Below are 15,038 nucleotides of genomic sequence, written 5' to 3'. Positions count from 1 at the left end.
TTCAAATCAGTCATGGTGTCCACACAATGGTTGTTGCAGCACAACATCCTTTTCTCCAACCCTTGTCCACTGCTACAAATCCATGGCCGGAACCAACACCCAGTTGGTCTTGAGTTTGTGGCTTTCTTCAACCAGGGAGAAGTTGGTATTGCAGAGACTAAATTGGTTGATGAGTCTGTGTCTCCAGCTACAACCTCCATAACCTTTGCTATTGCCACAAGTAAGAGAAGTAGTTGAATGACCATTTGACGACTGTAAGAACACATTTTTGGCTGATCTTTGGTCACAAGGGGTAAGAGAAGGAAGTTTTTGAATGTTGAGGTTCAGTTCAAATGTAAGATCTTCTCCAAAGAAACTTAATGCTTAAAAATTTGGGTGTTCATGTTTTCCTTGCTTGGGTTACCATTAGATCCCCGTGTTTTTGGTTTTTGAGCTTTTGAGTTGGGATTAGCAATTCTCATCGGGTTCAAGGGTGAATCCTTGTCGTATATTAAAAGCTATTCAGACTTCAGAGGATGTAGTCAAGGCTCCGTAAACTAGCCCGGATGAACCTAAAATCTAAAAATGAAAAAGAGGTATGGACATGACTTTATTGGTTGATTTTGTCAAGCGTATAATGTGAGTGTGAGATTCTTTAATTATTAATTGCTTGGGTCCTACCATAAATAACCTTAATTTCTTACTTGCACTTAGGTGTGCCAATTTTAGGATCAAGCTAGCCCGTTAAGACCAAAACTAGACCATCCCAAGGCTAATGGGACCGGTTATGGTTTGGGGGATTGAAAAACCTATTAACTGGTTTGTCAAGATTAAAATTTTATTGGTTAATTTTGTTAAGGTTTTATGATTAGCAATGTTTCTTGCTCTTGATGATATTATAGGGTAGATTGCGTTATCTACGGATGTAGAGTCTTATCATTCTCCATGCAACTTATCAGTTCTTTGCATGAGGGAAAGTATTTTTATACTTTGAAAACCTGCAAAAGGGTTTGATATTTTATACTAGGGGTAGGTCTTGGTACATTGATCGGTGAAGCACAATAATTGGAATCTAAGGTCGAAGTATTGAAACAATCTCTCAACAAAAAATTAAGGTAAAGCTAAGTAAAGTTTTTTGTTGATGTTTCATTACTAATACTAAGTGGATGACACTATTTGTGCATAACTTTTCCCGTGACTCCTATAAGGTGTTATCGATGCTCCATCTGATTACAATGGTTTTGTTTGTTATAGTGTAATATACCAAGTCCCATTTTCAAGTTGGTTTTTTTTCTTCCTATAAGTTAAGAAGTTGTCCATTGAAGTCAATTTTGCATGATCTTTCTATTTTTACCATTTGTTTTTCTTCCTTTTGTCTGATCATGAACAGGTGGGGAGGGATTGGTTTTCATTTTGTGGTGTCAAACTAGTCTTTACTTCAAGTTTCATTAAATTTAAGGATCAACGAAGTAGATTCTTGTAAATTCTGCTCTTCCTCCGCCATGAGTGACATTTCTCCTCCGCAATGAGTGACACTTCCGATCTCCATTGTGAAGCTTCATTGTGGCTCCAGTATGAAGAGGTGGTAGAGAATGCTCCCCACAAAGACCACCAAACAGAGGTACCTACACGAATGATAAATGTCTTGACGTAGACGAGAGATTGAAAACAAAGCAAAAGCAGACCACTCCAAAACCATGGAGGGACAAGTGCTTTCTAGTAAACGCTATAGAAAGCAAGCAATATTTGAAGCATTACCAACAGCGTGGAACCTAGTCTTTCGATTATATAAATGCAGGAGGATGGATTCATGTTCCTTTTCGGTCATCCACAAGATATGTTCAATGTAATTGAAGAGTCTCCTTGGGTGATTTTGGATAACTTGATGATGATGGAACCGTGGCGAGAAGATGGACTCTAGGAAGTTACCCAAGTGGATTCCTAGTGCCAATTCCATGAAATTCCACGGAGTTGTTTTACCTTGAATTTGGATTCAGGGGCCTTGGGGTTGGCCGGAGGGGGGTTGTCCGGGATCAATTGGCGCTTTAGCTAGTTTGGGTGTGGGACCATGCGCGGGCCTTACCTAGTTGATTGCCTCGGAGGGGTCGGGACAGTGAGTTATGTCACTGAGCTTCCTGTCTTTTGCTACTTGTGTGGTTTGTTTCCTCATCGAAGGGGAAGCATCCTAGGTTCAAGATTGGCAAAGATGGAGGAGTCACTGCATCATGCACAATTAGCATAATACCATGGCGGAAAAATCAGCAGAACACTCATCGGTCAACAAACAACGAAGTTGAAGGAAGAAGCCATACCTCCCCAGCAAATCATGACAAGTCATTGATCCCAGTCTCCCATATCCTTTCCTCTCTAAGCAAGGCTCCATGCGGAATCCCAAGGACCATCACATCCTAATTGGCCACCCACCACGGCCAATACTTATACCTTTCAGCCCTCTGTGAGCACTTTTCTAGAACATCCCCTCGCATTTCAACCTTTCCATGCTAAAACCCCCCTCAATAGTGAGCCCTAGTAGGACAGTGATACTTGTAATGGCTTTGTCCCAAATCCCACACCACATGGACACTTCTCAACCCTCAATATCTACATCAGACCTCCATTCGCTACTCAAACATAGCGATGTTTTCCCTAAAGCAACAAGAACCAGATTTCCAAATCCTGGTTCAACCCCTCCATCTAAACCCTACTAGCCGGACCAGACCAACCTATCTTATCCCATATGAAGGCCCATTAAACCCACCTTCCACATCACAAGCACCCCTCACACCATAAATCCAAGCCCACCCAACCCAACTCATAACTTCCCATTACCCCATTAAGATACCAAGCCCAAGCCCAAGCCCATGTGCTCAACATATAGACACCCCCAACCCAAACTAAAAATAACACTCCACTAAACCATCCTTAAGCCCATTTAGTATCCCAAGATCCACTATCAATTCCCAACTGAACTAGGTCCAAAACTTAAATATGAAATCTCCTCACCAAAGGCCATCCAATGCTTTGTTGTGGTGGCAATCTGGAGCTAAGAGAAGGAGAAACAATGAGTCTGGGGAGGAAGGGAATTCCAAGGAGGATGAAGATGCAGTGATGTCTTTCTTATCAGATAACCTGGTGGAGACTAGGGAGATGTAGCCCCACACGAGACAATGATAGTTGTCAATTATAATTGTAGGGGTTTGGGGAAGTCCCTCCTATGATTCACACATTGTGTAATCTCTCTAGGCAGAGACATCTAGATATAATCTTCTTGATGGAAATATAATTAGCTAGAGAGAAAGTAAAGAATGTGCAAAGGCATTTGAGGATGGAAAACTGTATCATGGTGGAACCAAATGACAAATAGGGGGCATTATTATATGTTGTGAATGGATTCTTTTAAAATTGAGGTATTAGAGTATAGCTAAGGTATATCGACTGTAAGGTACATGTTTTTGCCTCTCAACAATTATCGTATAGTTCTCTTTATGGCGAACTGATGAAACAATTACATAAGAATGTTTAGAATTGGTTGTCAAACATAGGCCTTTAACAACCATTCAATTTTTTATTATTATTTTAGAACATCAATTCATTAATTTGAATCAATTTTACTATTAAAAATAATATAGTTTTGTAGTTATTTGAAAAACATTTGATTCAATTACTTTATGACCTAGCCTCATCATTTTTTATTCAGACCTAATCCCAATGATTTGGAAGAGGTCATTTAGACTTTAACCCATTTGGTACAACTTGTGTGGCGAATTGTTATTTAATATAAAATTTTATTGGGCCTTAATAGAGCTCATATAGGGGAGAAACCCTACCTCAAGGAGATTTGAAATCTTTACCTCTTACTTTAGTATTCACCAACTAACTCACCCTTGAATTGAGTATGGTGATTATTTTTTTAGGGCAAGGAGCTTGTTATACATGAGGGGAGGGAGTTCATGTCCTCCACTCTACTCCTTCCCCTCACAAGAGGTAGATGATTGTGTTCAGTGGGTCAGAGATAGATCTTCCTCCTAAGTATGTGGTGGAGAGGTGTAAAAGAAATCACAATTGCCTACTCTCATGGTTAGAGAATCCTAACTCGAGAAGAGGGGGGGTACCTATGATCACAAGGACAATCCAACTCTTGACCTCTTACTAGGAGGTTTTGGTTTTCTGCCAATTGAGTTGACCCCTTGGTATAAATAGTTTGGTAAATTTTACACATTTGAAAGTATGTAAATGCAGGTTTTCGTTTATCAAAAAAAAAGAAAAGAAAAAATAAAAAAGAAAAAGAAAAAGTGAGGTATTCAAATAGAATCAATTAGATGGTTTTGTATGATAAATTCCATTTAACAAGTTACATACATTCATATACCTATAGTTTTACATTTATAAGGTATCACAAAAGTTTAAATCTCTTTGACCAAAAAAAAAAAAAAAAAATTCAAAATTTCCTTGATGCGGTGCTTTCTTATATATATATATATAAGCTATTCCAAAAGGTTAGTTGAGGTGCACTTTTTTTTTTGGTAAGATAGTTGAGGTGCACTTGATTTAGTCCAAAGGCCTTAGTTTTTTTAAAAAAAAAAAAAAAAAAAATCACTACTATCAAAATTTTGTAAAATAAAAATTTATAAAATTTAAAATCTTCTCAGTTGCAATTTCTCATTCATATATGAGTTATCCAAAAGTTGAGGTGTACATGAATGGGCCCAAACCCCTTAGCTTTGAAAAAAATAAAATAAAAATCATTTTTATCTAAAAAAAATTACATTTATTTTTTATGAGAAGCTTGAAGATCCATGTAGAGATGGGTCTCTCAAGAATCACCATTTGCAAAAAAATTTCTATCAAGAAAAAACCCAATTTTAAGAAATTTGGTGCTAAGAAGAAATGATACTCAATCTCTTGCCAATAACAAAGCATCCGTGACCTCTTATAGCTTAACATCTGACATACTAAATATTAGTATTAAAACTGCTAACAGCACCTTTTGTAATTTTAAATCCCATCTCCACTAGAATTGTTGAAAACCCTAACTTCTAATTCGGGTAGAACATTTGTTTTTTTTTTTTTTGGGGTCAATAGAACATTTTTTTCTTCTGCAAGCCAAAAAAAGCGACTTGTTAAAAATGTTTCCTGTTTAACCCCCCAACCCCACGCACACACTCAAAAAAAATTCCGGATTAACGTTTGAATCGTAATAATGGTGAATTTGCCTTCGGTGTTCGCTAGAAAGCAACTACACAGTGAATCCAAACTCCTCAACTTACTGTTGAAATCGATGGAAAAACTCAAGCTAGACGGAAGGTTTTGTATCAAAATTAAATCTTTAAAAAGATGGACGAATAAAATAGTAGTCAAAGCAGAGATTTTCAGAGTTCTACTGCAGACGGGTCAACTTTGGCATACAAATTAAAACTTAAGAGAATAAAGATCGAAGAAGACGAGGTCAGATCTCAGAGTTATTGACCTGGTCTGATGGTTTCTGTGTTTTGGGAGAGGAAGAGAACAAATATTGCTTTGATGTCTTTGCAAGAATTAAGGGTTTTGTTGTGCTAATTCAAATGGCGGTTGCAAGGGCAGGACCAGAATTAGGCTTTATGCTAGGTTTTTTACTCTTGTTCTTGCTCTTCTTTGTTGGATCAGAAGCTAAGTGTCAGAGCTGTGACCTGGGTTTGGTTTCTTATTATGTGTGGGAAGGCTCTAATCTCACATACATCGCCAACGTCACGAACACTTCTATTGATGAGATTCTCAAGTACAATAAAAATATAACCAGCAAGGATAGTGTTGCCAGTGGCGAAAAAGTAAACGTTCCTTTCTCCGGCTGCAATTGCATCAATGGCAGTTACTTGGCTCATGCGTTCAGTTATGATGTCAATACAGGCGACACCTATAGTTATATCGCTACAACAGTTTATTCGGACCTCACGACGGAGCAATGGCTGGAGGTTTGGAACCCTGGTATTCCTGCCCTGAACATTCCAGACACTGCCCAGCTTAATGTTGGTGTCAATTGCTCTTGTGGGGATAGCAGTGTATCCAAGGCTTATGGGTTATTCATTACTTACCCTCTTCGCTCTGGTGACACCTTGTCTTCTGTTGCCACTGAGTTTGGGGTAGATTCCACTTTGCTGCAGAAGTACAACCCCAACACGAATTTTGCCTCTGGGAGTGGTTTGGTGTTTATTCCTGGCAAAGGTGATCTCCAATTCTTCTTCTCAGATTGTTATATGCTTATAATTGTCCACCGTTCAGCTTTTTTTTTTTTTTTTTTGTTGTTGGGGGGGGGGGGGTGTTTGAATGATCAACGGGATTCATAATGCATCATTTGTAAATGTAAAAATTTCATAAAAATTTTAAGGACGAGAATAGTCAGATTTCATTTAAACTTGGAGAGCAATAAAAAGAAAGAAATGAGGACTAAGTATCATCTATGTTGACCCATATGGTGAACAGGAAGATGCCACTTTCTGTGGCTTCTATGCTTATTTTTCACCTCTATTGCTAAATGGTCTCTTGCTACCACAGAAACATTCCAGATAAATAAGATTTCCAAGTTTTGGCTTCTTAGTAGTTACTAGTAACTGAAATAGTTGTAGCAGTTGAAATGTAATGGGAACATTCGCCATACTTAATGGCCATAGTCAAAAGATCCATCATGCATTGAGCTAAGGTGGTACAGAGGCTTGTAAGTATTAAGATGTTTTCATCATTGGTCATCTAATTTGAAATGTAAAGCTGAATTTCTATTGCTGAACTATTTTCCATTTGGTATGATATGTAGTGCTTGGAATTGATACTTGCTTGATTTTTATTTATCCATTTTTTAATCTTTTTGTAGATGCAAACGGAACATATCCAGCCTTGAAGACAAGGTAATTTGTTAAAAGATTGAACCAATTGCTGCTTTTTGTATTTACTACTCCTTCCAGGTGTCTAACATGGATACCATATTCCTCATTTTGCAGTTCAGGTCATTGAGTCGTCTACTCTTCTTTGTGTGCCAGTTTTGTGCTTGTTTTCTTCCCTGCATAGGTCATTTTGGTGGCCATGCAGTATGGCAAAATGAGGTCTGATATTACTTTCAAGCTGATAGTATTTCCTACCACTAAATCTAAGCAGGAATATCAAGTGGAGGGATTGCTGGTATATCTGTGGCAGGAGTAGCTGCTGTTATGCTTCTGGCAGGTTGTATAATATTTCTGGTCTACAGAAGGAAGAAAATTAAAAGGGCATCACTGCTTCAATCAGCATATGAACATCATTCTAGTCATTACGAGCGTGGTAATTCTTCTTTTTATGGCTAAGCATCTCTATTGATTGTATCTTCTTTTGTAGTCTTATGTTTTTTTGGGATTTTCCCATTGTTTACACCATTATTCTAACAGTTCTGTTGCTAAAAAATTGGGACATCAATTTGCATGACAAAGAGAGAAAAAAAAGATTCTGATGCTATCGTTCAGTAAGAAAAGCTTCAATGGGGAATGTCAAATGCATTTTACTCGTAGCGGTTATTCATAACGTCATATTTCATTACCCCCATCACACTCGTTGTTGATGTTGTTAAGATTGATATCGTTTTAACCATATCCATGTGAAGTGAGAAGTGAGAACTATTGTTTCATGTTCTGGTGACTTGCATTTAGTATGAAACTATTGTTGCTATTTCTGTTTTTTCCCCTAATAATACTGTCTCGATGGAGCTTGTGAATTCATTTACCTTTAACTTCAATTTATTTATTATTATGGCATGTTGCTTTTGGAGATGTTTGTAAAGTATGGTGAAAATGGAGATGTCACTGATGTTAGGAGTCTATAGGCATGCTACTAAAATAATTGTGCATGCCAAGGATATTTAAATTTTGAAAATTCCGAATTGAAACCCACGTTGAAAGAGTCCTCTGGAGTTTCACTCCAACACTTCTTTTTTTGATGAATAAAAACTATATTAAGAGCCCCAAAAGGGAGAAAAAAATGTACAAGGATGAGAGGAGAAAAAAGGGGGGGGGGGTAAACCAGCCTTTGAGGGGGAGGCTGGAGGGGAGAGCCAAGACCCAAGAGACAACAATGAGCCTATTCCTTTGGGTATTGTAACAAGGGGTGGGGGAGATACTAGATCCTAGCGGTGACATCGAAGTAGATGGCTTTCCAAATCATGTCTAAGTAGCGAGATTTGGAAGTTCATCTCCTAAGTTTATGCTCTCACCACAAGTGATGGATAGTGGCACCAAAAGCCAACTTACCAATCCGGCCATAGACGGAAGAGCCTGAGAAGTTCCTAAGATCTGAGACCCATCTCGCATGAAGCCATATGAGTGTCTAGAACGGGGCCAAATGGAGGCTAAGGATTTCTTCCATAGGGAGCGGGTAGGGAGCGGGCAAAGGGGCAAGAGAAAAAGATGTGGTCAAGATGTATCTAGCGTTGGACACCCCCCCCCCCAAAAAAAAAAAAAAAAAAAAAAAAAAAAAAATTGGGCCCAAAACATAGACCCAAAGAAGCCAAACCAAAGCTGGCTGAATCCCACTCAAGGGTATTTTGATAATTTTTCTCGCCCCCTTTAGGGCTCAATATGGGTCTAGATAGAATCCCTTCGATCCAAGGGTTATGGATCTATTTTTATTTTTTTATTTGGGTTAGTCGTTTGAGAGTTATAGTCCCTTTTAAATTCTTGAGTAGTGTTTGACTTGATCAAAGTTAGTTGGTTGAGTCCTTGGTTATCTTAATTAGCAAGTGTTTTATTTAAGAGTCCATGTAAAGTTGTGGTATCCTAAACTATAAAGGAGACCCACCTGGAGACCTTAGAGTCCAAGATAAAAAGTTAGGTTAGTAGTTGAATCCTTATTAGTTAAGGAGTCCCAAGTTGAGTCCAAGTGTCATGTAATATGGCTATAAATAACCTCTTTTATTCTGAATAAAGCAGGTTGAATTGCTGAGTAAATCCGAGGCTTGGGCTGTGGGGAAGGAAACCCTTGTGGTCTGAGCTGGAGAGTAATTCTCAAGAAATTCAGCAAACTCCAGCAGCATCTTCATCTTCTTAATCTTCTTAATCTTCTTCAAGCTTGCAACAGTCCAAGAACTTCCAAAATTCCAGCAGCCTTCAAGTGTCTTTCTTCCCCCATCAAGTACAACCCCAACCCCTTCCCTACCTTTAGCCACCCTCCCAAACCCTAAAGCCATGACCTTAATGCCTTTATCACCCCTTTTCTAATTTTCTGGAATTTCTGACTTTTTCCTAGACCTAAAATCCAAGGTCAGATCTACGACAATCTAACTGTCAAATCTGTCCCAAACTTTAGGACTATCCCCTTAACCCTAGTGACCATCCCTCCCAGTTTTAGCCTGATCGGACCATCTAAACCCCAAAATCCTAACACCTCTGAAATTCTGCATTTCATCTTCTTCCTTGAGAAGATTCTGCAGAATTTTGAAACTGCTGAAACCCTAAGTTTAGACAATTCAGACTTGCTAAAACCCTCTGTTGGGAAATGTCGTGTCAGCATTGCCACATCTGTCGCCATTAGTTTTGATAATAACAAACATGAATTACTAATGGCTATACTGAGTTGTGTTTGTCTAGTTCAATATGAGAGCAAGTGGACCAAATCCAACTCAATGCCAAATGCCTCAAGCCCAAGTCAATGCCAAGACCAAGCCAAGATGGACATGAAGTCTAAGTCAAGATGAGCATGAAGAATGGAGTACAAGAAGACTCAAGAACATCAATGATCATCAACTCAAGCTCAAGCAAGAAGACTTAGCAAATTAGGATTTAAGTCACTTCATGTACATTCATATGTAACTACACTCAATTATACACATATCATGTTATTAGACTGACCTATGACATGTTAGGAGAGTGTATGAGGCTTAGGGTTGGTTAGAAATACCAAAAACCCAATCAAGTCCCTGTATGCACCTAAATGTGCATTCTGTGCCTCAGACGAATGTCTGTTTGATCTAGACGGTCCTCCGTCTGGTCATAGAAGTTCAGATGGATTTTCCGTCTGATCAGATGGACACCTTCTGAGATGAACATCCATTTGGTTAGACGGATGTTCGTCCTTATGGTAAAAAATCTGCAACGGCTAAATATTTTAAACAGCTATATTTTCAGACGGACGTTTGTTTGGACTAAAATTTGGACTAAAATCTATCCGTTTTCTATCTGTTGGGGGTTGGGCTAAGGCACTCAAAGGCCATTTATATAAGCCCAATTTACCCCATTTTAGACCTTGAACCTTGCCAATTGATCAACTACTCCCCAAGTACTCCCAAACTCTCAAATTACAAGGAATCAATTGGGTTTTGCCTCTCATCCTCATTCAATCTTGAAGAACATACCAAGGTGTTAAGCAAGCTTGTGGAAACCAAGCTTGAGGTGATTGAAGGCGTTGGTGGTGCATTCATTTCCATTTGAGCATACACTCTTATTGCATCACACTCACACAAGAGGTAAAGTGTCACACCTCTTGTTCTTGTTAGATAACATCCTTCTCTTGTATATTGCTTGTCTTCAATTCTAAGTCTAAGTAGACTAGAATTGGTTGTGGGTGCTCTTGCCTGTGAACAAATATTGAAGAGGGTGCTCTTGCCCTAAGATAAACAAAGATTGTAAAGGGTGCTCTTGCCTCGTAACAAAGATTGTAAAGGGTTTGGTCTTTACCCATTGTATTGAAAGAGAATCACTAGTGGAATACTCTCTTGAGGCCAAGAGAGGAGTGGTCGTAGACTTGTAAAATCGAACCACTATAAAATAGTTAATTTTTTTTTAATGAATAAATAATTATATTAAAGAGAAAATGACAAACAACTAAGGTCTTTAATCAGAAGACCGAAAAGAAGAATTGAGACTTTAAAAGACAACAATAAGCCTGTTCCTTGGGGCATCATCAACAGGGGGTGGGGAATAGCTAACAGTCTAGAAAATACTTGTCTTGTGGTTGATTGTTATTGTTTAATTCATTTGAATTTTCAATTTACCTTGTATTTCCAATCAAACCGAAAAATTGGGACAATCCACTAGTTGCAACCTAATCACCACCCCTCTAGGTTGCACCAACACCCTCTAAAACACTGAAACCCAGATCTGAAACTGCAAAACAGCACACACAGTAGTTTTGAACCGCAGAACAGCAAAGCCCTCTCCCTCCCTAACCCTAACCGAATTTGTCCTAACCCTTGTTTGTGCTGGTGCTTATTAAAGAGGGTCTTAGAAGAGCTAACCTAGACCCTGGGTTACATTATGACATTATGTTAAGGTCCTCTGAACCATTCCAACAAAGGATACAACTAGGGTTAGTAAGGATATGGTGGCTAATGAGGAAAGCCGCGGTGGGAAAACCAAGGTTAAGGTAAGGGTGTCAATCGGTACGGTTTCGGTAATTCGGTACGGAACCAACTTTGAATACCGAAAACCAGAACCGTACCGTACCGAATTTAAACGGTACGGTACGATTTCGGTATTTACAAAAACGGTTTAGTATGGTTTTGGATTAAATCGGTACGGGAAAATGGTTTAAACACGGTATCTAGTGCGGTACAATTTTGGTACGAATGAACTTATGCCACTTTTGTTATTAGTTCATTAAGATCCTAATGAAATTGTGATCAACTAATCGATATAATTTGAAATTAACATAGATAAAGCAAGTAAATCTAATTAATAGAGACAAAACAAGTAAATCTAAGAAGAGGAGTGAATGATGAAACGAAAAATTGAAATAGGAAATTAGGGATAAGGTAAAGGTAAAGTGTTTTAATTTTAAAATTACAATTTATATCCCTTAATGTGGTACGGGACCAATTCGGTACGGTTTCGGTACGTACCGACGGTATGAGTACTAAAACTAGAACTGTACCGAAGAAATTCGGTTTCGGTTCGTACTGTACCGAATTTTGAATGGTACGGTATGGTGTGGTTCGGTACGGTCAAACGGTTTCGGTATGCAATTGACACCCTTAGGTTAAGGGCTCTCTAGAGGGTAAACGACATGGGATATGCCCTTTTAACCAAATTGAGGGAGCCCAAGGGGTGGGGAGAGGGGGAGCAAAAGAGGTTTCAAGACGAAGAAGTGGAGAAGGTTTTGGAGGGGGAGGGAAGTGGGGACCAAGAGCTATTAGAGATGCAAGTGGAGATGGGGCAGATCTAGGAGTATGTGACACATACATTGTGTGTGGCCCAAGGGAGAGTGAAAAGAATGCCCATTGGATGCCACCTCCAAGGCAAGTGAGAAGAGAAAGGGGGAGAGGGGGCAACCTTGATGAATACCTACTTGAGGTGGGAGGTTTCCTGCCGGGGAGCCATTGGTAATGATGGAGAAATGGGGGTTAGAAATACAAACTTCCACCAATGGACAAAGGAAGGGGGGAAACCTATGACCGACAAATGCTCACTGATAAAATCCCAACGGAGGGAGTCCGGATCGGGTCAGTGGTTTGTTAACCCTATTTTCGGCATAATACCGTTGTAAGGCAATTGAGCATTGCTATAAATAAAGCGCAGCCGAGGCATCCAATGTGGATAGTGAATAACAACCCCTTTTAATCGGCTGACTTCATCACTGCATTGTTTAATAATCAAGGGGCCAGGCCGTTTTAAAGCTTTGCTCAAGGTGCGTTAAAGGCAACGGAAATGCCCTTCTCGTCAACCTGTGAGTGGAAGCTTAGCCAGGTGGACACGATCGACAAAAAAGAAGAGTAGCTCCCCTAGAAAAGTTTTGTGGAGGTTCACCTTTAAAAGGGCCGCAGAGGAGCGGGTGGCTCTATGAAAACCTCGGACAATCTTTGTGCAAAGAAGGATGTTGTTTGCTATGCTACCTGCAAAGATGAAGGCAAATTGGTTTGAGCTAACAAGGGAAGGCATGACCTTCTTGAGTCAATTAATGAGAATCTTAGAGATGAGTTTGTAGAGGAGGTTACAAGAGAGATGGGGCCGAAATCTGAGAGAGATGTGGCCTCAGGTTTCTTAGGGATGAGACAAAAGAAGGTTTGATTGATGGAAGAAAGTTGGGAGGGATTAAAGAAGAAGTTTCAAACAGTTCGGACAAGGTTTTCTTCAATGAAATCCCAAGGAGTAAGGAAGAAACCCATATTAAATCCACCATTCTGTCACATCCAGCCAGCCGGTACCCAATCTGGAATACCCGGAGGAGTGATCCACAATCCCGAAGATCAAGTTTAGGAACGATCATATCCACTTATCACAATAATATAATCAAAAGCAAGAATAAATCGAATGTTTAATTTTATTAATCAAAATATCAAGATACGGTTCAAGAATACAATCAGAGTGCGGAAATAACAAGATACCAATCAAGGAATTGTAGAGTATAGCGGAATTATACCCCACAAACAAAGCGGAAGGTAGATCAAAAGAAGAAGAAGATTACAAATGGTTCCCAAAAGAAAAAGGGGGAACGGACAACTAAGTCTCTATAAAAGATAAAAAAAGATAATGAGACGATGTCCCATCGCTGGCACTAAAGTGCAAGAGTCGGACTACTCCTGATAAGTGTCAGTCTCGTACTGACAGTCTTCACCGACGTAGTCATCGTAACCAGTACCATAAGAGTTGTCAACTTGGTCTTCATAATATTGACCATCATAGTCAACAGTAGTAGTACCTGCAGGAAAGTCTAACAAAAGATGTTGCAAAAAGGAGTGAGTTCGAAAGAACTCAGCAAGTATTCAATCACAATAAACATCTTCACACACATTCCAAGGCAAACATAAATGCAATGACATGAAACAATATGTGCAAGTATGCTTCTAACTCTACATATGTATGCTGGTCTCTATTGGCAGACATGCTTTAAGTCATAGCACCATACTTCTTTGGGTCGTCAATCACTCCCCCTCAACCATTTAAGATATCTTGGGTCTGCCGTGGTAATTGGGTTAAGGCATCCATCTCGGACATTTCGTGGCTGGGGTTTAGGTCACCGCTCTTTCACATCACCATTGATTAAGTATTGGCGCATGTCAGGATTAAGCCTAGCCAAATGCAAGTCTTCTACTTAGTTATATCAACTTGGATCCAGATACTTCCATTCCTCCCATCCCGGGATCCTTTCCGGTATCCTTCACCCTAGAGTCATCGTATCTTTCTTAGTGGTAAAAACCACCATCTCGGACTACGGACTCATCAACCCTATTGGCCAGTTACATCACGCTAACAAGAAGTTCCCGTTTCCTCTCACGGGTTGGTTACTGGTCTTGATTTCAGGGGCCCATGTTCCACATTTGCAACTGTACCAATGAATGGCCTCTCACGAGTATCCACAATGTGATTCATGTCTTTAACGGATGTAACCCGATATCTGAAGTGCCACACAAATCCCCATTGCTACCACGGGTTGCTTGGTCTCAATTCCCTTCCGATCGGGTCTAATATAATAGGGACATCCTAGCCAAACACTTTTAGACATGCCCTAGGTATGTCAACCAGTAATCAGGGAAAGCGCCAAGGGGCACCATAGGAAAGTGTCCCATACCACCTCCATTGGTGTCCAAAAGCAAAAACGCCAAAAGGGCATTCCCCATTCCCCAATCACAACCTAGGCATACACATCTCATCACAATCATGATTCCATACATGTCACACCATAGTCCAAATCACATTCAACATCATTCATAATTCATTCCAATATGTAAATCACAATATGAATAACCTACTGTAATTGCAGAGGTAACATAATATAAAGAAAGTAAATCAATAGTAGCTAAATCATGCATTCGAATCATATCATAACAAGGTATGTAAATATGCATATTGTGAGTGGAATACTCACCTCGTAATTTGAACTTATAGTCTTCAAATGAGAGATCAGAGATCAAGATCAAAATAACCTAAACAAGCTTGACAAAACATGTATAGGTCATAAGAAACAAGTCCCAAGAAATTGGAGTCGAAACGGAGAAAAACTGAGAAATTATACTATTAGTAGCAGCCTTGGTCGATGGCCTTGGTTGATGGCATCGACCAAGCAAGGTCGACCAAGCAGATTCAATACGGACATAATACGATGTTTTGATCATAACTTTATCGTTTGAAGTCCGA

At 39.4% G+C, this 15,038-nt stretch overlaps 1 protein-coding gene across 1 annotated transcript in view; it reads left to right on the top strand.

Moving 5' to 3' along the window:
* The first annotated feature begins 5,134 nt into the window (after positions 1 to 5,134).
* CERK1 (chitin elicitor receptor kinase 1) overlaps positions 5,135 to 15,038 on the top strand; it is a 62,196-nt gene continuing 52,292 nt past the window's right edge. Inside the window, exons 1-4 of the mRNA XM_089136720.1 lie at positions 5,135 to 6,177; positions 6,821 to 6,854; positions 6,948 to 6,952; positions 7,099 to 7,263. Of these exons, the coding sequence (XP_088992846.1) occupies positions 5,541 to 6,177; positions 6,821 to 6,854; positions 6,948 to 6,952; positions 7,099 to 7,263 (841 nt within the window). The 5' untranslated portion in view covers positions 5,135 to 5,540. The remainder of the gene's footprint in view (positions 6,178 to 6,820; positions 6,855 to 6,947; positions 6,953 to 7,098; positions 7,264 to 15,038) is intronic.

Source organism: Hakea prostrata, chromosome 10, assembly GCF_041222555.1.
Source record: "Hakea prostrata isolate BN-2017 chromosome 10, UWA_Hpros_2, whole genome shotgun sequence".
In the NCBI taxonomy this organism is placed as follows: domain Eukaryota; kingdom Viridiplantae; phylum Streptophyta; class Magnoliopsida; order Proteales; family Proteaceae; genus Hakea; species Hakea prostrata.
Note: the sequence above shows the minus strand (reverse complement) of the source record. Positions and strands in the feature narration are given on the sequence as shown.